Raw genomic sequence first — 22542 nt, forward strand, 5'->3', positions numbered from 1 at the left:
GGAATAACTTATTTACATAAGAATTCAGACCCTTTGCGATGAGACTCAAAATTGAGCTCAGGTGCATCCTGTTTCTTCATCTTGATTGGAGTCCATCTGTGGTAAATTCAACTGATTGGACATGATTTGGAAAGACACACACCTATCTATATAAGGTCCCATAGTTGACAGTGCATGTCAGAGCAAAAACCAATCCATGAGGTCGAAAGAATTGTCTATAGAGCTCCGAGACAGGATTGTGTCGAGGCACAGATCTGGGGATGGGTACCAAAAAATGTCTGCAGCTTTGAAGTTCCCCAAGAACACAGTGGCCTCCATCATTCTTAAATGGAAGAAGTTTGGAACCACCAAAGCTCTTCCTGGAGCTGGCCGCCCTGCCAAACTGAACATTTGGGGGAAAAGGGCCTTGGTCAGGGAGGTGACCAAGAACCCGATGGTCACTCTGACAGAGCTCCAGAGTTCCTCTGTGGAGACGGGAGAACCTTTCAGAAGTACAACCATCTCTGCAGCACTCCATCAATTAGGCATTTATAGTAGAGTGTCCAGACTGAAGCCACTCCTCAGTAAAAGGCACTGAAAAGACTCCCCAAATACAGGTGTGCCAAGCTTGTAGCGTCATACACAAGACGACTCGAGGCTGTAATCACTGTCAAAGGTGCTTCAACAAAGTACTGAGTAAAGGGTCTAAATACTTATGTAAATATGATATTTAATTAAAAATATTGTCACGTTCCTGACCTTATTTTCCTTTGTTTAACTTTGTTTAGTTGGTCAGGACGTGAGCTGGGTGGGTAGTCTATGTTATGTGTTTCTATGTGGGGTTAAATGTGTTGCCTGATATGGTTCTCAATTAGAGGCAGGTGTTTGACGTTTCCTCTGATTGAGAACCATATTAAGGTAGGCTGTTCTCACTGTTTGTTTGTGGGTGATTGTTCCTGTGTCTGTGTCTGTTGCACCACACGGGACTGTTTCGTGTTTTCGTTCGGTTGGCTAGTCTTACCTGTTCGTGCGTTCTTCGTGTCTATGTAAGTTCTTATGTTCAGGTCGGTCTACGTCGTTTGTTGTTTTGTAATTTTCCAAGTGTTTTTCGTGTTCGTCTTGTCTTTAATAAATCTTCATTATGTCATCATACAACGCTGCGTATTGGTCATCCGAGGAGGAGGCCTTAGACAGCCGTTACAAATATATATATACACAGTGGGGAGAACAAGTATTTGATACACTGCCGATTTTGCAGGTTTTCCTACTTACAAAGCATGTAGAGGTCTGTAATTTGTATCATAGGTACACTTCAACTGTGAGAGAAAATCAAAGAAAATTACATTGTATGATTTTTAAGTAATTAATTAGCATTTTATTGCATGACATAAGTATTTGATACATCAGAAAAGCAGAACTTAATATTTGGTACTGAAACCTTTGTTTGTAATTACAGAGATCATACGTTTCCTGTAGTTCTTGACCAGGTTTGCACACACTGCAGCAGGGATTTCGGCACACTACTCCATACAGACCTTCTCCAGATCCCTCAGGTTTCGGGGCTGTCACTGGGCAATACGGACTTTCAGCTCCCTCCAAAGATTTTCTAATGGGTCCAGGTCTGGAGACTGGCTAGGCCACTCCAGGACCTTGAGATGCTTCTTACGGAGCCACTCCTTAGTTGCCCTGGCTGTGTGTTTCAGGTCGTTGTCATGCTGGAAGACCCAGCCACGACCCATATTCAATGCTATTACTGAGGGAAGGAGGTTGTTGGCCAAGATCTCGCGATACATGGCCCCATCCATCCTCCCCTCAATACGGTGCAGTTTTCCTGTCCCCTTTGCAGAAAAGCATCCCCAAAGAATGATGTTTCCACCTCCATGCTTCACGGTTGGGATGGTGTTCTCGGGGTTGTATTCATCCTTCTTCTTCCTCCAAACACGGCGAGTGGAGTTAAGACCAAAAATCTCTATTTTTGTCTCATCAGACCACATGACCTTATCCCATTCCTCCTCTGGATCATCCAGATGGTCATTGGCAAACTTCCGACAGGCCTGGACATGCGCTGGCTTGAGCAGGGGGACCTTGCGTGCGCTGCAGGATTTTAATCCATGACGGTGTAGTGTGTTACTAATGGTTTTCTTTGAGACTGTGGTCCCAGCTCTCTTCAGGTCATTGACCAGGTCCTGCCGTGTAGTTCTGGGATGATCCCTCACCTTCCTCATGATCATTTTGACCCAAGTTAAACAATTTAAAGGCAATGCTACCAAGTACTAATTGAGTGTATGTAAACTTCTGACCCACTGGGAATGTTATGAAAGAAATAAAAGTTGAAATAAATAATTTTCTCTAATATTATTCTGACATTTCACATTCTTAAAATAAAGTGGTGTTCCTAACTGACCTAAGACAGGATATTTTTACTAGGATTAAATGTCAGGAATTGTGAAAAACTGAGTTTAAATGTATTTGGCTAAGGTGTATGTAAACTTCCGACTTCAACTGTACATACTATATACATTTTATGGACACAGTCTATTTTACAATAGTTATCTTGTTTGTTTTTAATCTTGTCATTCCTCTACCCTCAACCTCTCCCATATAACTATGTCATTCCTATACCCGCAACCTCTCCCATATAACTATGTCATTCCTATACCCGCAACCTCTCCCATATAACTATGTCATTCCTATACCCGCAACCTCTCCCATATAACTATGTCATTCCTATACCCGCAACCTCTCACATATATCTATGATGTTCATGCGGTTTGATTTCTAATTGCCATATCTTCAAACTGTACTCTTTCAAAAAAGATCTTAACCTATGTACGTTTAGATTAGACCATTTAAACAGAACTGGTGGTGCACTGGGTTTGTTCAAATTTTAGTCCTCTACTTCTCTTGCTCATCATTCCTATTTCACATAAACATATGATGTAATACCTTCTACAAACCAACAGGAGGAGAAGTGGTGATTTACAGAGGCCACAGCGACCTGAGAAGAGGTAGACAAGTGGAGACAGCATTTCATTGGTGACTAATATTTACTTCTGCTTCACATTTACATTCTTTGTGTACATGAAATGTATTTATGACAATAGATGTTTGTTTTTTCCCACACAGCAGATCACTGTGAAGCAGAGTTTCCCAGTAAGAACATCTTCATTGTGTCCCGCCACCCGCCAACCGCCAACCCCTCTTTTACGCTACTGCTACTCTCTGTTCATCATATATGCATAGAAACTTTAACCATATCTACATGTACATACTACCTCAATCAGCCTGACTAACCGGTGTCTGTATGTAGCCTCGCTACTTTTATAGCCTCGCTACTGTACATAGCCTGTCTTTTTACTGTTGTTTTATTTCTTTACTTACCTATTGTTCACCTAACACTTTTTTTGCACTATTGGTTAGAGTCTGTAAGTAAGCAATTCACTGTAATTGAATACCTGTTGTATTCAGCGCACGTGACAAATACATTTATTTGATTTGAAACTGTGATAGAAAAAGATTAAAAAATAACTCAGGAGCAGATTGGGAGATTCAGGAACAAACATTACAAGCATTTTAAACATATTTAAAATGCAATGAGAAACATATTTTTTATTTAATCACTGTTGTTGTTGAACATTTACACATGTTCATATTCAATCTGATCTGGAGATGATTTTCAAGGTACTTTACTTTACAATCGTTGTATTCTCCATCTCAAGTATATACAGTATATCTCAATATGGCCTGTTTTGACAAATGACACTTTACTGTATCTGTCTGTATATTCAAAGGGACAACAGAAGCACTGTGCTGACCTGAGTGTCAGTTACACATAAGTGGATTACAGTTGAAAGGTGCAACAAAAAACTATAATATACTGCATATACACTTCTCAACTATTATAACTGTATAGCCATTCATATCAGGTTTATTCTAAATCACCCAAGCCATAGATAAAAACAAACGCTTCCTAAAAGCCATACAACTAAAGGCAGAACCCAAATAAGACTGCACCATTTTCTTTCGCCATTAGAACCATAAAGCTACATAAAGCTAACAAATGTAAGCAGTCACCATCTCTGCTACATTGGGTTAAAATTATAATATTTTACTGGAACCTTTGACAGACTTAGTACCATGGCCTCTGAGTCAGCTGACTTCCACATGCTTCCTGTTGTGTTCACACGTTACCATAGACTGAATCATCTCCACCCTCACACTCGTATGGGTCACCATCCTTTTCAGTCTACAGGAAACCAGATCAGAGGTATCATCAACACCTCTACTGTTTTTTATATCCTTTGATATTTACAGCTCTACAGCAGCTGTAAATGTATGCAGTAGAACCACAGTACATACCACCATGTTGCCATATAGGTGATCGTTGGTGTAGTAGTTTGTGTGGATTTCATTGCTGGCGTCTTTCTGCTCTTTCCTGTGGATAGAGTTAGGGCCACTCTCAGATGCATTCCCGTCATTTGATAAGACACAACAAGAGTAAATGTAGGCTAATGGGCTTTAACAACTCAGAAGGATGTATACATTATAATCACAGACAGAACAGCCTGTAGAAAAATACCTTGATGTTGAGGGATCTGAAGAAGCACACTTGGCTGTATCCACTTCCTGCTTGCAGGTTACTGGCGAGTCCCTATGACTCCTCCCACTTATGAGAAAACTTATGCCAATTTATACAAACAGAACAAAACAGCTAAAAACAAACACAAATCTATATAACTCCTTCCAAAAAGAAATAAAATAGTAACTTACCCCTTCTTGTTCAATAGGCAAGCTGACATGGGAATTAGTATTACTACCACCACTAATGCAGCAATACCAATTGAAACGTACAGCATCAACTTCTTATCTGTCCAAAAACAATACATTTGTTTCATTAATGTACCAATAATATCCTTTATTATGTTAATGCTGTATGTAATAGTTCATTTATGATACACTTGCCCCACTGTTTCCTTTACCATTTGTGGACACAGTGAAGGACAAGGTGGCATTGCCCTGTGTGTTTCTGGCATGGCAGTGGAAGGTCTCGGAGAAGCCTAGTGCCCTCTGTAGGGTCACCATGGTAACTGACCCATGCCTCTCCACTCTGGTACTGGGCCGGTTGGGCAGGGGTCCATCTGGAAGAGACCACTCCACGGTGGCGGGGGGCTCCGAATCCACAATGCACAGACAGGTTACCATGGAGATGTCTGAAGTGCAGGCGGAGCCCACTTTGATCTCAGGGGGGTCTGGGATGAGAATGATACACAGTTTGGTTTTAACTGAACATGTAGTGCTACATCCTGGAGAGATTTGTCTCAATATTATATACACAGAAAGGACATGCTCCTTATTGACAGAATTGTGGCATCTACTTACACTCTACATTGAGCTTCAGTGAGCTGGAGTGGCCTTGTCCCTCTGAGTTGATGGCAGTGCAGTAGAGGGCTTCAGTGAGTCTGGTCACATTCTCCAGTGTGATGGTAGGTCCCGTGGTGGGCAGAGGTCCTCTGCTGTTCTGCCATCTGTAGCTGTGGGCTGCAGGGTTACTGTCACTGGAGCATCTCAGCTCTACAGAGTCTCCTTCCTTCACACTGGACACTTCCTCAACCTTCACATCCACTGGGGCATCTATGATTAACATCATTAGTAAGAATGATATTACTATGTAATAAACATCTTAGGACAGATTCAGTGGATCAACCACATGCTTTCAATCTATTTAGATTTCAAGAGGGAAGTTTTCCAAATCCAGACTGTGGAAAAAGTTCATGTTTCCTTTTAAAAGAAGTTTAAGTCTAGTAGAAAAACAAGTAGGAATGGAAGCGCTGCTAAGGTACACATTGGTAGATTTTGCTATATATCTCTGTTCAAATACTCATACTAACCACACTAACCATACTATTGTAAATTGAGTATGTAGTAAATTGAGTACTATATGTAAATTGAGTATGTAGTATGCTTATTGGTCATAGTTTCGATTTAGTTAGTATTCCAAAAGTTCCCGGATGTCATAATACATTCGCCAAAATATTAAGTACACCCAGTGGACACTATTTTCATACTTTTAGGGGCCATAATGCAATTCTTCAGAAAATGGGCGTGGCTTCACAACGTTTTCAGGTTTTTAGAAAATCCAGAAAATATGCAGCCAAAGTCCAACGAGAACGGATACAAATTCATTGCTTTAACTAATTATGACAAATCTTAAGAAATTGTTGAGCAATGTAATAAAGTAATGACTCAAATAAGTTACGCTACACGTTATGTTGGCTGACAATGTGTGGGCTTCGCTATTCTTACGAACCACATAGCATATCATTACAGCAGTAAGTACTACCGGTATGTTAGCTAGCTAACGTAAACTCACCCCATTCCATACAAATGTGCGTAACCGCGACATTCAAACGAGGCTACAAAGAAAACTAATGGGACTGTAGCGACTGTGTTGACTTCAAAATCGGGGGTGTGAACTAGGTTTCTATTCAAGCGTTGATCAACATGGTAATGGCTCTATAGTATTGGAGAAAAGTTGAAAAAAACTGACCCTCCGTTACATCTTGACGTGTCATGTCGTAACGTACAGCACACATAAAGCAACTATTTCTGTCTTACAATCTCTCTCCACCAAGTGTAGCACTCCTCTCATCGTTTAAAAACAAGAAATGGACAGTGACGGGGGTAAGGGGGGATACCTAGTCATTTTTTTCGTCATCATTGCATGAGATCATCATTCTCAAAGCCGCTGTTTACTTCTAAGATCACTTTAGCACCGCCCTAAAAACCTGATTAAAATTTGACACAAACCTTCAAATAGGTATGTAATGACACATTATATAACTCTTTATAGTGTTTTATTTACATTTTAGAGGCGATAGGGTGGTAAGTTGGACAGATCGAGTGAAAAAATCTATTTTCCCACACGACATCTGTCCTTCTCACTATCACGCATTAGTTTCGCTTCCCCACCAGCCATTTTTAAAACGACCCGACGGGGCTCATTGCCTGCTTGAATTATGCCGAAACGGGCAGTGTTTAGGTCATGTAATTGATTTTGTTGGAAAGGGGAGAAATTGTGCTTTACAATGGTATTGACATTACAGTTGATCTGGAAGTATTACGTTTTTGGGGCGCTAAAATAAGGGCAATTGTACGGACCAAGGCGATGTACGAGTTTACGTGAGTTTACGTTACCTCGTGAGTTTGCTACTAATACATGGAACTTGCCAGTATATTAACTACATTCTATCTAACTAACTATCCAATGTTTATAGACTTGATTATTTGCATCATTCTTAGCTAAGTGATATAGTTGTTGTGCGTTCTCAACAGACAGAAATTCACTCTTGCTATCTTCTCCGATTTCAGAGCACTCTTGTCTGAGTGTGCCAGAGTGCAGAATAACTGATGAATTTAGGAACGCTTAACACCTGTTTCATATGGCCGGTGTCAGTAAATGTCGGCAAAAAAGCATAATTACATTTTAGCCAGCAACAGTTACAGTCAACAACGCTCTGGATAACATGAAAACAGCCTAACCAGCTCTGCTATGGCGACTAAAATGGTCATAGTGAGATGTTCTCTCATTTGTGTCTGGAAGTAGCTAGCCAGTTAGCTTGTATGCTTGACTGCCATTGTTATGGTCAGAACGCTCGGCTCAACCCTACTCCTGGGCCAACGTGCGCTCTGTACACACCGAGATGGAAAACGCTCAGAATTTACGAATGGACAATCTGACAATGCTCTGAATTTAACAACGCCCAGAGCGCACTCTGGCACTCCAGATTGAATTTACGAACACAAAATGCCTAGCTAGTGATTTGTAATGCTAACAAGCTAGCAAGAGGTGTTAACTCAAAATGACACAACAAGTTTCCAGTTTAACAAAGTTTACTATACTGTATGAACACACTACAAGGTAGCCATTCCACTCAAGGCTAGGTTCATCAACAACTAAACTTCCCAAGCAGGCACACTCTTGACAGGGTGATAGCCTGTAATATCAGAAACATAGGGATACTTAAAACATGAACTTAACAATCTCTCTCTTTTCTTTAAAGACAAATAAAACATCAACAACATAATTAAATGTCCAAGTATTATTCAAGTTCCCCATTACAAATGGGTTGTGCGACAGTTTTTATTTGTATTACTCAAGCTGCCACTTTCCATTACTGAGACCCTGTCGGAGCACAAGACTGGATACTCCTTTTTAGTCAAGACAGTCAGCAAGCTGTTCCTTTGTGGTCGTCCGCTGGATTCTCTGTGCTTGAATAAGTTCCCTGATGTCTTTTCTCTGTGACAGACTTGGTTGACTTCACAGCATCAGCTAATGAGTAGCTGTCAGTGACACAAACTACAGGTAGAATGTGCCGTTTTGTCTCACCAGTGGTAAGCTCTGAGAACAGAGTTGCAAGAAAGATAGCATTGTTAACTCCATCCGCAAGAGCAAGTGTTTCTCCAACAAGTGTGCTTCGGACGACCCTTCTGATCCTTTTTGACTGCCAACAGATAGGTGAGAATCTTCCTCCTTCACCCATTAACACGATTAGATGTCCACCTTGTGTGCCTCCATCTGTAAGGTTCCCTAGCGAAGCATCACTGAAGACAACTCGTTTCAAAAAGTCATCTTTTCCAACATGCTGAAACTTTAAAGTCACTTGTTGTGATTTCAGTTTACGAACAACTTTGTTTGCCTCATGAATGGTTTGTACAGTGGCGTGTTTTGTGTTGGATGCCAAGTTGCAACCATCAAACATTACATCAGGTCTACTCTGCCTAGCAACCCATAGAATTTGACCTATCTTTGACCTCAATTGATCAGCTTCAATTCCACAGAGAGGGGAATTCCTTTGTATGGCTCTTGAAGAATCCATGTGGATGGGTTGAAGATTCTTGATATAGCTCTCCTGTTGCATCAGTATTGTTCCATCAACTGTAATAAACTCTATGCCAACATAACAAAAATGATCATGCTCCTCACGGCCGACCTGGAAAACAGCTTTGAGGTGTGGAATCACAGTTGTAGCAAAGGTCTGTGAGCCACCCCAGATAGAGTCATCAACATGACAGGCAAGTACTCCAGTCACATTGCAGTCTTGATCAAGTCAATAGAAGACTGCAGGATCCACTTGTGACATTTTTCCACCTGTACTCAGCATTGTTGCCTTGACTTTGTTGTACGAGTAGAGTGATGCATCTGCCAGTCCATACACACACTTTTTTAGTTTCCACAGTGTTCCTTCGCTCTTAGTTTCAGGCGGAGGTCGGATCTGAATGTCCCTTGACAGCTCTGTTCCCTGCAAAAACGCAGATTTGATGTCTATGGAATTAAGTTTCCATTTTTTCTGGCAGATCACTGACATCAGCAATCTGAGTGACTCTGAGGCGCATGTCGGTGAGTCTTTTGGGAGTTCTTTAGCAGCCAGCTCCTCAAAACCTCTAGCCACTAGATGTGCTTTAGGCACTATTCCAGTTAAGGATCCTTTAAGGGTACACACCCACCTTGTTTAGACACATTTCTGGCCAATGTCTTTGACTTCCTCAAACACTCAATTTCTCCTCCAATTACTGAGCTCATCTAGCTTAGCTGAGTCAAATGACACGTCCTTTGTTTCAAGTACATCATCATTTTGAATGTCATTCTGTTTTTCTCGATTTTCCATTGGTTCAATTCTGAGATTATCTACAAGTGACAGGTCAACTGACCCTGTTGTACCAGAAAGTGTAGCTGGTTCAGAGTACTGCAAGTTGTACCAGTTCTGGTGTTTTCCTTTGGCTTTTCCTGCTCGTCCAATGACGGTTGCTGTATGTGGAATACCACTTTCTCTGTCCACGTATTTAACAGTTTGTCCAGTTTTCAGATTGGAACAACCATGTTGTCTTAACACATGTGGCTGTTGTTGAATGTTTTCCTCATTTGAACGCTCAACAGTATTATCTGTGGCATGGTTGAAGGTCTCTGCTCCATTTCCTGTGTCAGTTTCAGTGTCCATATCATGGATGCGACATCTGGTAGGTTTGTGTCTTTTACTGTGTCGTTTTTGTCATTTTCATTAGGAGACTGATTCTCAGCAACTGCCCCTCTATCTTGTTGATCATTTACTTTCCGCAAACTTTAGTGATGCACCCTGACAGTGGTGCCTCCGTGCCTCACAAATATCACCACGCCATCTTGGCCAATGACTACTCCCGGTCCTTTCCACTCTTGACAGTCAACTCGTTTGTAGTACACTTTGTTTCCAGTTTTGTACTTCTCATCGGTGGGTCGTAGCTGTTCACGCAGAGCCCTGCGAATTCTCTCTGAGCACTCTGCTTCAGTGAACGCTTTTCTCGCTGCATGTAGTGCTGAAAAGTGCTTTGTTTTCATCAGAATCTAATTTTTACATGGACTGTAATGTCTTTGTCTAAAATGTTTACACAATAGTGGCCTGAGGTAGTAAGTTCAAGAGTCACTGGTTGTTTAAACATCACTGCCTTGTAATTTTTTATGTCTAGTACAGCCTCTGCCTTCTTGAGGGAAGCTTTGCTTAATAGTAAGGGTAGTATCTAGCAACTTGAAAGCTAACACTGCATCCGGGAGAACCATGTCGTACTTGAGCATCCCATTGTACCTCTGTTCGAAATCAATGATGTAGTCCGTCATTGCAACCGAAATATCTCTCGTAACACTGTCAAAGTTTGAATATGCCTCGTAGGCACGGTCTTTCTCTTCTTTAAGAAATACAGAATCCAGTGCTGTGATCAAAGTTCCCTTACCATCATCATCGTTGTTCAAATCCTCAACGGATATTTCCAGTGCTGTATCTCTCGCTCTTCCCTCGAGCGATAATACCACCGCAAGTGCTTGCTTTTTCACGTCCAGATTAGTAACCCGTGTCCAGATTCCAAGTTCATTTTTCCAACTTTCGTACGACCTCTTCTCGTCGATGCGAGGGGGCACATTGTAGTTATTAGCCATCCTCTGCTACCAATGTTAACTCGAAATGACAAGGTTCCAGTTTAACAAAGTTTACTATACCGCATGAACACACTACAAGGTAGCCATTCCACTCAAGGCTAGGTCCATCAACAATTGGAACTTCCCGCGCAGGCACACTCCAGAAATAACAGAAATATAGGGATACTTAAAACCTGTCTAGGATCAGCGTGGCGCTAGCGGCACACCCCCCCCCCCCCCACTGAAAAACCAGTGCCGCGAAATTCAAAAAAAATATTTTTTTAAAATATTTAACTTTCACACATTAAAGTCCAATACAGCTAATGAAAGACACAGATCTTGTGAATCCAGTCAACATTTCCGATTTTTAAAATGTTTTACAGGGAAGACACAATATGTAAAGATGTACATCTATTACCTAAAAACACATTAGCATAATCCACCATCTTTTATTTGTCCACCAACACCAGTAGCCATCACCAATTCGGCTAAACTAAGATATTTATAGCCCCTAACCAACAAAAAAACTCATTAGATGACAGTCTGATAACATATTTATGGTATGGGATAGGTTTTGTTAGAAAAAAGTGCATATTTCAGGTAGATGGCATAGTTTACAATTGCACCCACCATCACAAATGGACTAGAATAATTACAATGAGCAACGTGTTTACCTAACTACTAATCATCAAACATTTCGTAAAAATACACAGCATACACGAATCGAAAGACACAGATCCTGTGAATACAGACAATATTTCAGATTTTCTAAGTGTCTTACAGCGAAAACACAATAAATCGTTATATTAGCTTAGCACATAGCAATTAGCAGCCCAGCATTGATTCTAGCCAAAGTGAGCGATAAAAGTCAACATCGCCAAAAGATATTAATTTTTTCACTAACCTTCTCAGAATTCTTCCGATGACACTCCTGTAACATCACATTACAACATGCATATACAGTTTGATCGAAAATGTTTATATTTAGCCACCAAAATCATGGTTAGACAATGTGAAATGTAGACAAGCTGGTAAAGAAAAAGTCCTTGCGCCACTTAGACAGTGATCTACTCTTATACATAAATACTCATAAACGTGACTAAAAAATATAGGGTGGACAGGGATTGATAGGCAATTTAATTCTTAATACAATTGCGTTATTACATTTTTTAATTTATCCTTACTTTTCAATACAGTTTGCGCCAAGCGAAGCTACGTCAAAAAACCTGGCGTCCTAAGCCACTAAAATGTTTCGACAGAAACACGATTTATCATAATAAAAATGTCCTACCTTGAGCTGTTCTTCCATCAGTATCTTGGGCAAAGGATCCTTTCTTGGGAGAAATCGTCTTTTGGTGGAAAGCTGTCCTCTTGCCATGTGGAAATGTCAACTGCGTTCGGGATGAACTGAAAAGCGTGCCCAACTTTTCACATCGTTGCAAAAATAAATGTCCCAAAATCGCACTAAACGGATATAAATTGCTATAAAACGCTTTAAATTAACTACCTTATGATGTTTTTAACTCCTATAACGAGTGAAAAGATGACCGGAGAAATATAACAGGCTAAACTAACGCTTGGAACAGGTGCGCGCCGGTGTCCTCTAGGCTCATGACGCAGCTCCCAAAGAATGACTAGCTTCAGGGTTTTTTCATTTGTAGGGCCTGTGAACGCGCAATCGACCCCGTTGGAATCGTCATCACGTAAAGGCATCCAGGGGAAGACGTAAGAAGTGTCCGTATAGTCATAGCAACGACAGTGCCCTTATAACTGACTTCAGAAGAGTGGCCAACATTTCTCAAATCTGACTCCATGTCAGGGAAATTGCTGTAGAATGCGCTCTGTTCCACTTAGAGACAAAATTTCAACTCCTATAGAAACTATAGACTGTTTTCTATCCAATAATAATAATAATATGCATATTGTACGATCAAGGATTTTGTGGGAAGCCGTTTAAAAAATTAGCCAAATTAGCATAAATAGTCTAAACAGCGCCCCCATCCCCAACATTAAAACATGACTTAACAGAGGTTGGATAGCAACATAATCAAAGTGCTAGTATGCTCAACTGAAAGGATACTGTTTGTTTACATTATACTAAAATTAACTAATAGTTTATAGTATGTAGTATATACTCATTAAGTATGTAGTATACAGTGTGTTAGTATAGGTATTTAAAACACAGCCTCTGTTTTCACAAGTGAATGTGTAAATCTTCCAGTATTATTAACACACAGGTGTGGTCCACTTACATTTGACATTGAGAGTTTTGGACCTTTTCACTGTCTTCCCTCCCCTGTGTTCTGCTGTGCAGACCAGAGACTGGTTGTGATCAGTGCTGCTGGGGCTAAAGGTCAGGGATGACGTCACTTGCCACTGGGCATTGGTCAGCTGCTGTGATTGGACACTGTGTCTTCCGGAGTGGCTCCAGGTGAGGAGAGGGGAATCAGATGGGCAGGAGTGAGACACAGAGCAGAAGGCAGAAACCACTTCCCCCACCTTCACCTCCTCCCTCACTGACAGAGAGAGGGGGTCTGGAGAGCCTGACATCAGCAAAGAGAAGAGAACAGTTATTGCAGTTCTTTTGAGGTGCGCCTCCACCAGTTCTTGGGTCTGTCCTTTCAGTAATATAATTTAAATCAACAAGAAGCTATAGCTATCATTAGAGTAAATAATGGGATACTATAATACAACATTTGAATTTCTCCTTGTCAATTCTTCCCCTGGGAACTTACTGCTCACTGCAATGGAGACCGTGTCCTCTTTGTATGAATACTTGTTATGGTCTTCCATTTCAATCCTGAAATGAAAGGGTCCTTTGTCACTGTGATGGAGGGGGTCGATTCTGAGAGAGCAGTTCTTCTGCCGGAGATCTCCCACCAGCTCTGTACGACCCCTGTAGTCTTTGATGATGTTGGTGCTGTCTGGGTGGTATATAACCTCATGTGTGTCTTTGAACCAGATGGCAGTTATTTTGGAGGACTTCTTCTCTGGTTCTGGGTAGTTGAATGAGCAGGGAATCACGATGCATGAGCCCTGTAGGCCGGAGACGGACTTGGGCACCTCAGCAGTCCACGATGAGGCATCAACTCCCATCACTCAAATAACAGTAGGAAAAAATTTAGTAAGAGCAGTTAGACATTCAACTGACCACACTGGTAAGTTTGAACAAATTCTATCAAATTCAAATGATTTACTACAGACAGTACATATTTGTTTTGACAAGGCAGCAGCTGCTCTTCCAGGGGTCCAGCAAAATAAAGGCAGTTTATACATAATATGTTGTGAAATATATATATGTTTTTTTTTAAGTGGGTGCGCTAAGGCCCCTACTCTACTACCACATATCTACAACACAAAATCCATGTGTATAGTGCGTATGTTATCGTGTGTTTGTGTGCATGCGTCTGTGTCTATGTTTTGTATTGGTTCACAGATTACGCTGTGTATTTGTAATTTTTTTTAAATATAATTTTACTGCTTGCATGAGTTACTTGATGTGGAATAGAGTTCCATATAGTCATAGCTCTAGATAGTACTGTGCGCTTCCCATAGTCTGTTCTGGACTTGGGGACTGTGAAGAGACCTCTGGTGACATGTCTTGTGAGGTATGCATGGGTGTGCAAGCTGTGTGCCAGTAGTTCAAACAGACAGCTCGGTGCATTCAACAACCTCTCAAAAATACAAGTAGTGATGAAGTCAATCTCTCCTCCACTTTGAGCCAGGCGAGATTGACATGCATATTATTAATGTTAGCGCTCTGTGTACATCCAAGGGCCAGCCGTGCTAAACTGTTCTGAGCCAATTGCAATTTTCCTAAGTCCCTCTTTGTGGCACCTGATGACACGATTGAACAGGTGTGACAAAACTATGGACTGTATGACCTGCCCTGTTGATAGTGCTGTTAAGTGACTGTCTTACCTCCAAGCCAAAAGCAGTGAGTAAGAAAATGCCATGGTAATTTTTCGATCCCCATCCCTTCCTCTTAGTGCTGGACCTGCAGGAAAAAGGAAATGTCAAAAAAATTCAATGTCTAAAATCCAATTACTTTCTTGCTTTTATATTTCTTGCTATAGTCTGATATCCACCCTCCTACAGAGACAAAGTGCATTGACATATAAAGCAAATATTACCATCCTGCTCACACTACCTGTTTCTTAATTTTTCTTTATTTTTGGACTTCCCGTATTTTGTCTCTGACTGACGTTAGCTCTTCCCTTGAGGGTTAACCCCCTAAAATGTAATGTCTTTGACAATATTTTTCACATTGCCAGACTGAAAGGTTTTCAGAAGCTAAAGGTGAAATCTCTTGAAATTAGTATAAAATCTTATAATATTGTTACTGTTCCTTTCCCCATGTTAACTTTAGTCAGGGCTATTACTCACACTCAGTACCACTAAAACCACATGATTAATACAATATTGTGTCATACAGTTGAAGTCGGAAGTTTACATAAACCTTTGTTGGAGTCATTAAAACTCGTTTATCAACCACTCCACAAATTTCTTGTTAACAAACTATAGTTTTGGTAAGTCGGTTAGGACATCTACTTTGTGCATGACACAACTAATTTTTTCAACAATTGTTTACAGACAGATTATTTCACTTATAATTCCCTGTATCACAATTCCAGTGGGTCAGAAGTTTGACTGTGCCTTTAAACAGCTTGGAAAATTCCAGAAAATTATGTCATGACTTTAGAAGCTTCTGATAGGCTAATTGACATAATTTGAGCAATTGGAGGTGTACCTGTGGATGTATTTCAAGGCCTACCTTCAAACTCAGTGCCTCTTTGCTTGACATCATGGAAAAATCAAAAGAAATCAGCCAAGACTTCAGAGAAGAAATTGTAGACCTCCACAAGTCTGGTTCATCCTTGGGAGGAATTTCCAAACGCCTGAAGGTACCATGTTCATCTGTACAAACAATAGTACGCTAGTATAAACACTATGGGACCACGCAGCTGTCATACCGCTCAGGGAGGAGACACGTTCTGTCTCCTAGAGATTAACTTACTTTGGTGTGAAAAGTGCAAATCAATCCCAGAACAACAGCAAAGGACCTTGTGAAGATGCTGGAGGAAACAGGTACAAAAGTATCTAGATCCACAGTAAAACGAGTCTTATATCGACCTGACCTGAAAGGCCACTCAACAAGGAAGAAGCCACTGCTCCAAAACCGCCATAAAAAAGCCAGACTACAGTTTGCAATGGCACACGGGGACAAAGATCGTTCTTTTTGGAGAAATGTCCTTGGTCTGATGAAATAAAAATAGAACTGTTTGGCCGTAATGACCATTGTTATGTTTGGAGGAAAAAGATAAGATAAGGGCAACCTCAGAGGGGACATACAATGGTTCCAAACACGGCCAAACTCCTTCCCCCTATGAGAAAAGTAGGGAGTGACTGGCGTACAGTCATTGTATGAGATAACTAACTGGTTCCCCATTTAATAACTCCATCCCTTCACATGGTTTAGGAATTACAAACAACATTCCCATAAGAAACCAACGTTCCACTCTGTCCTCCTCCCCTTCTGATATTCTACTTAGCACCACATGGTTTAACAGATACATTGACATATGAAGACAAGCCTGACCTCTCCCCTCTCTGGCCCCAAGTTACCAATCCCTAGCTCAGAAGATTCTAATGACAAGTATCTCACAAGCATATGATGAAAATAACATCTTATCTATCTGTTACTTAGCTAAATCTGATTCTGCCACGACACCGGGTACGCAGGTGCCAAATTAACTTGAGTTAATTTGTAGCATCTAATTGTATAACTAATAGGCTATGTGTTTGTAGATCGACTGAGGTGAATGCATTAGAGGGCTTCAGTGAGTCTGGTCACATTCTCCAGTGTGATGGTAGGTCCCATGGTGGCCTGAGGTCCTCTCCTGTTGTGCCAGCGGTAGCTGTGGGCTGCAGGGTTACTGTCACTGGAGCATCTCAGCTCTACAGAGTCTCCTTCCTTCACACTGGACACTTCCTCAACCTTCACATCCACTGGGGCATCTATGATTAACATCATTAGTAAGAATGATATTACTATGTAATAAACATCTTAGGACAGATTCAGTGGATCAACCACATGCTTTCAATCTATTTAGATTTCAAGAGGGAAGTTTTCCAAATCCAGACTGTGGAAAAAGTTCATGTTTCCTTTTAAAAGAAGTTTAAATTCTAGTTTCACTTTTGTCATCTGCGCAGAAGCATTCTGTTTTCACAGAAATGAAAGTATAAATCTTCCAAACATTGTTGTTAACTCACAGGATTGTTCCACTTTACATTTAACATTGAGAGTTTTAGACCTGTTCACTGTCTTCCCTCCCCTGAATGCTGCTGTGCCGACCAGAGGCTGGTTGTTATCAGTGATGGTGGGGTTAAAGGTCAGGGATGATGTCACTTCCCACTAGCCGTTGGTCAGCTGCTGTGATTGGGCACTGCATGTTCCGGAGTGTTTCAAGGTGAGGAGAGGGGGATGGGCAGATGGGCAGGAGTGAGAGACCGAGCACGAGGCAGAGACCACTTCCCTCAACTTCACCTCTTCACTCACTGCCAGAAAGCTGGGGTCTGGAGAGAGGAGATCAGTTATTGCAGAGACTAAAAAAATGTGGTTCTATTTTTAGCTGATATGAGAATGAGTACACAAGCAGCCTATACTACCAAGGGGCCAGGGTTCCAGTCAAGAAACATGGTTTCAATGGTTCCTTTAGCTTTTCTTCGGTACTGCAGTTTAACTGATGCCCGGCCCAGAAAGACAGTTTCAATATATGGCCTCATAGAGAAGTCAGATTTGAACATTCCTAATAAGACACTAAGTCATCACCTTTGTGCACAAAACATCCATTGAATTATTCAAATAAATGTCGCTGAGGCAGATGTTTTTAAAATATTGCTCACAGCCGAAAATATTAAAATGTTATATTGATCCAATGTCTGCTATATTTTTGGATGACGTGATGACTTCATCACTGCTCTCTGTGGGCACCAGAGGAGGCTGGTGAGAGGAGCTATAGGGGGACGGGCTCATTGTAACGACTGGAATGGAATCAATGGTCTGCACTGATTGCTAGTGTGCATGTGATGTTGGTCCGTGTAAACCGGATGCAACCCGGATATAGACGGCGCATGAATCAGCGTATGCGTTCGTGAGTAGATTACCTTGAAAACAACGGACAGACATCTTGGACGCAGTCTCCAGTTCTTATTATACGTTAATGGCTCTAATATCAAGGGAAGGCGACTCTTCTTTGTTGTTTACAAAAATAAGAACTTTGAATGGGAGTGTGATCTGCGAGGATATCATGTTACCAAAGGGTGTCCGCCAGTGGTGCGCAGGTCAGCTGTTTGTTCACCCATCACAACCACCCGACTATATGTGATAAAGTGAAAATTTGAAACCGACACCCGACGCTAATCCATAAATATAGAACAGAGACGGCGTAACAATTTTTTTTACAGGGGGTGCAGGAATTTTTGGGGCCTGATTTAGATGTTTCTGCTTATAATTTTCAACATTTTGGTAGGCTATTTGTTAGTCAACTTGTCTATAATTAGATTTCAGTTCGGCTTGGATGCATATTTTATGTGGCTGAAATACTATCAGCTTTTATGACTCTGATAAAGATAGCACTTCTACAGTCGGTATCTAACTGCACATTCGCATTCTCTCAAGATGCTGAAATAAATAATATTTCTCAACTCTTGTTCCAAAGTCAAAATTTTGCTTACATTTGGTGTATAATTTTACTGCAAGAAATGCTTAATTCTGCAGGAGTCAAAATTAAGGCTATGTGAAAGGTTATAGACCAGCAGTCAGTGTCCACATTTCAGTTAAACCCATTTGAACTGTAGGCTACAGTTCCTTTTACTTATCATAGGCCTATTTGAAGTCCCCGTCTTGTGACTGTCGGACTAATATAGCACCTCACAGTCATCACACATAAATCACATAACCGATACTGCTTTCATCCTCTTTTACCACTTCACCAAATCTTTCCCAAACATTACTCCCTTCTCTTTATTTTCAACTCTCCATTTCCCAGCTTTTCTCTTATTGAGTTAAACTTCGACATTGTAATTTTGCCTCTGTAGATCGACTTTAAATTTTTCTGCCCGATCCCAAAAGCATTTGGTGTGTTGGTTATTTGGCACGCATACAGTTAGGGCCTACATTTTAGGATTAAGAACTAATGCCAGATAGACTAAAATAATGAAAGAAAAACCTCAATATAGCCTATAAACATAAATTGCAAAATAATTATAAATTTTTTAAGGTATTGTTTTCTCTTTATTCAATCTGCCCACACAGATATAACAGCGGGGACTGCGGGTTATGAGTCAACTCCTGCCAGTCATGTGTATTCATGGATGCCAAAGGAAGCCAGGCTTCCCCAAAAATGCAATAACAAAATTGACATAAGTGCACACGCAAACACACAAACAGTACCATGGATAGACACATGATATTTAGCAACATTGGACTAAATCATTTTTGGTATCTTTAAGTTTGTTTTTAATGTATTAAACTATAGCCTTGTTGATTTGTTGCAATGGTGCTGGAATAGCGGAGCCAGTGCTCCTTTTCTTTGTGCTCACTTGCAGGAACTCTGTGGTTCTAAGTCAGTAGTTATTGAAAACGTTAACTTCCTTGACCATGCTCTATGGTTTTGTGATGAAACAGACATGTGTAGTTGAATTTATTCTCGCACTGTGTGACTGTTGTCATTTTGTTGTCACACCGTTATTGTATATCACGGTGGCGTATGAACGAATGGGTTATAGTGCAAACAACGCAATTATCACAACAGGTTGTAATATGTCTTTTTTACTGGCTTGGCTTCCCCACTGATTTTACCCATGCATCGTTACTGACCTGTGCATCACTAGTGTCTGCTAATCCAAAAATCTCACTCCACCCATGTGCATTCATGCAGGTAGATCAATGAAGTGGAGCCTGTCGTAACATTTAGGGGTTAACAGATTACAAGCAAAGAACATGCTGAACACATGCTGTAACAGTTTTATTGTATTCCTGAGTGTAGCCTGCCCCTTAGATGCTATCACTATCAAAACCCCTATGGGTTTCCTATTTCTGTCTTTCAGTGGCTGTGTTGCATGTAGTAGCCTACCCAGGAAGTGTCTTCATTATTCTATGTGTTCTTGGGGAGTGAGAGAGAGAGAACAGTAGAGAATCAGACCAAAGGCCATGTGTAGGCCTACTCTTTTCACACCACCCCTTGCTCCCTTTCATGGTCTGTCTATGTAACATATCTGATATATTCATATTCTGGGTAGTGTAGTCATATGGTCAAGAGGAAAGCCTAACTTACATGTGCAAAGTGGGGTGGGAAATTCCATCTCCAACAAATGAGGTGAAAAAATATCCAGTGTCTACATATTAACCTAACTAACTTGAACATAATTAAATAGAGTAAAAACAAGTGTATAGTAAGTCTTGACCTAAAGGCATTGCTGTCTCGATTTTCAATGTCCCAACAGACTTAGAAATGATCTAGTTCTGGGCCTCCCGGGTGGCGCAGCGGTCTAGGGCACTGCATCGCAGTGCTAACTGCGCCACCAGAGTCTCTGGGTTCGCCCCCAGGCTCTGTCGCAGCCGGCCGCGACCGGGAGGTCCGTGGGGCGACGCACAATTGGGCTAGCGTCGTCCGGGTTAGGGAGGGTTTGGCCGGTAGGGAATTCCTTGTCTCATCGCGCTCCAGCGACTCCTGTGGCGGGCTGGGCGCAGTGCGCGCTAACCAAGGGGGCCAGGTGCACGGTGTTTCCTCCGACACATTGGTGCGGCTGGCTTCCGGGTTGGAGGCGCGCTGTGTTAAAGAAGCAGTGCGGCTTGGTTGGGTTGTGCCTCGGAGGACGCATGGCTTTCGACCTTCGTCTCTCCCGAGCCCGTACGGGAGTTGTAGCGATGAGACAAGATAGTAATTACTAGCGATTGGATACCACAAAAATTGGGGAGAAAAGGGGATAAAAAAAAAAAAAGAAAAAAAAAAAAAAAAAAAAAAAAAGAAATGATTTAGTTAAATTTGAAAGTTTGTCCCAATATTCTAACAGAGGTATTCTTCCAGTGTTCACTTCTTTACTGTATATCTGTCCATGGTAAACAGAAGTCAATGGTTCTTTCCTGGGTGACTCTGGTCTTCTACAAAGGCTGGGTTACACATCTCTCGCCTGTTGAGACAGAATTTGCTGGTCTGAGGGCATGGGATGGGCAGGTGGACGTAACAGATGCAGCTGCTCCTAGCGAGATGCTGCAGCTTGTTCCCGGCACAGCCATGCTTGGGGACCGCCAACAAATCCTTTTCCTGCTTGGCCAGGAAGTCCTCCAGCTTGGCCTTGTCCTCCTTGTGGTGGCCCCAGGACAGCTTCCCAAGAGGGTGGGACATGTGGCCGCTGGACACTCTGTTTCCAATGGGACAGGAGGAGATGACTGTAGACAGGTAGAAGGGTAGTGGCTCACAGAGCACATGAGCTATGGAATTTAAAAACACTGTAATCAGTGTCATGTGAGGAAAAAGGACACATACTGGTATAAACCAACTGAATGACTGGTGGTGCTAGTTGTGTAACCCACTTACAAATGCTGTCTGCCAACGATTGGATGAATGTTTTGAGGGTAAGAAGTCATAAAAACATAATTGAGCCATAAAAACTGCAGCAATGTTATTTCTTACCAGAGATGAGTTTGGAAGTGTCTTGCCTCTGCAGTCAACAACTGATGGAAAGGTGGATGATTTAGTCTGTTGATGACATTGTTCTGCAGGCCAGGGAGGTGTGAATGGGCCTAGTCACCATCAAACAAAACGTTTCACTCAAATCCATTTAGACAAGATTAATGTATCAACGGAGGTGGAAAAAGTGTTAAAATATCATACTTGAGTAAAGGTAAAGATACCTTAATATAAAATGACTCAAGTGAAACTAACCCAGTAAAATTATACTTGAGTAAAAGTCTAAAAGTATCAGATTTTAAATGTACTTAAGTACCGTGGTGGAAAAAGTACTCAATTGTCATAGTTGAGTAAAAGTACAAATTAAAAGTAAATGCTACACATCAAATTCCTTATATTTAGCAAACCAGATGGCAGAATTTCCATTTCATAGCTTTTTTTGACAGCCATGGGCACACTCCAAGACACAGACATCATTTACAAAGGAAGCATTTATGTTTAGTGAGTCCACCAGATCAGAGGCAGTAGGGATGACTAGGGAAGTTCTCTTGACAAATGTGTGAATTGGACCTTTACTGCTAAGCATTCAAATTGTAACTAGTACTTTTAGGTGTCAGGGAAAATGTATAGAGTAAAAAGTACATAATTTTCTTTGGGAATGTAGTGAAGTAAAAGTAAAAGCTGTCACAAATATAAATTGTAAAGTACAAATACTCCCCAAAACAAGTACTTTACACCGCTGTGTATCAGTCAGGATTTCTGAAAGTTGAAACAATTCAACTTCACTACATCATTGCTGATGAATGCATTTGGCTCTCAATCAATTTAAGATTGGTGGTACCAAAGAATGGAGAAAAGCACAGGCATTTCAAAATGTCAAAATGTCAAATATTGGCATCAGTTGTTTTAGACTGTTTGTACTCAGGGTAT

The 22542-nt window shown here is 41.2% G+C and overlaps 1 protein-coding gene across 1 annotated transcript; it reads right to left on the reverse strand.

Moving 5' to 3' along the window:
* Nucleotides 1-3561: 3561 nt before the first annotated feature.
* Nucleotides 3562-20910, reverse strand: LOC129838024 (B-cell receptor CD22-like). Its single transcript, XM_055904685.1, has 11 exons — nt 19800-20910; nt 15693-17494; nt 14840-14915; nt 13654-14016; nt 13171-13461; nt 5359-5610; nt 4959-5228; nt 4750-4846; nt 4559-4645; nt 4339-4414; nt 3562-4225 (listed from the first exon to the last, which is right to left on the reverse strand). The coding sequence occupies exons 3-11, from the start codon at nt 14892-14894 to the stop codon at nt 4160-4162; spliced, it is 1557 nt and encodes a 518-aa protein (XP_055760660.1). The 5' UTR covers nt 14895-14915; nt 15693-17494; nt 19800-20910; the 3' UTR covers nt 3562-4159.
* Nucleotides 20911-22542: the final 1632 nt, after the last annotated feature.

Source organism: Salvelinus fontinalis, chromosome 38, assembly GCF_029448725.1.
Source record: "Salvelinus fontinalis isolate EN_2023a chromosome 38, ASM2944872v1, whole genome shotgun sequence".
Lineage (NCBI taxonomy): Eukaryota > Metazoa > Chordata > Actinopteri > Salmoniformes > Salmonidae > Salvelinus > Salvelinus fontinalis.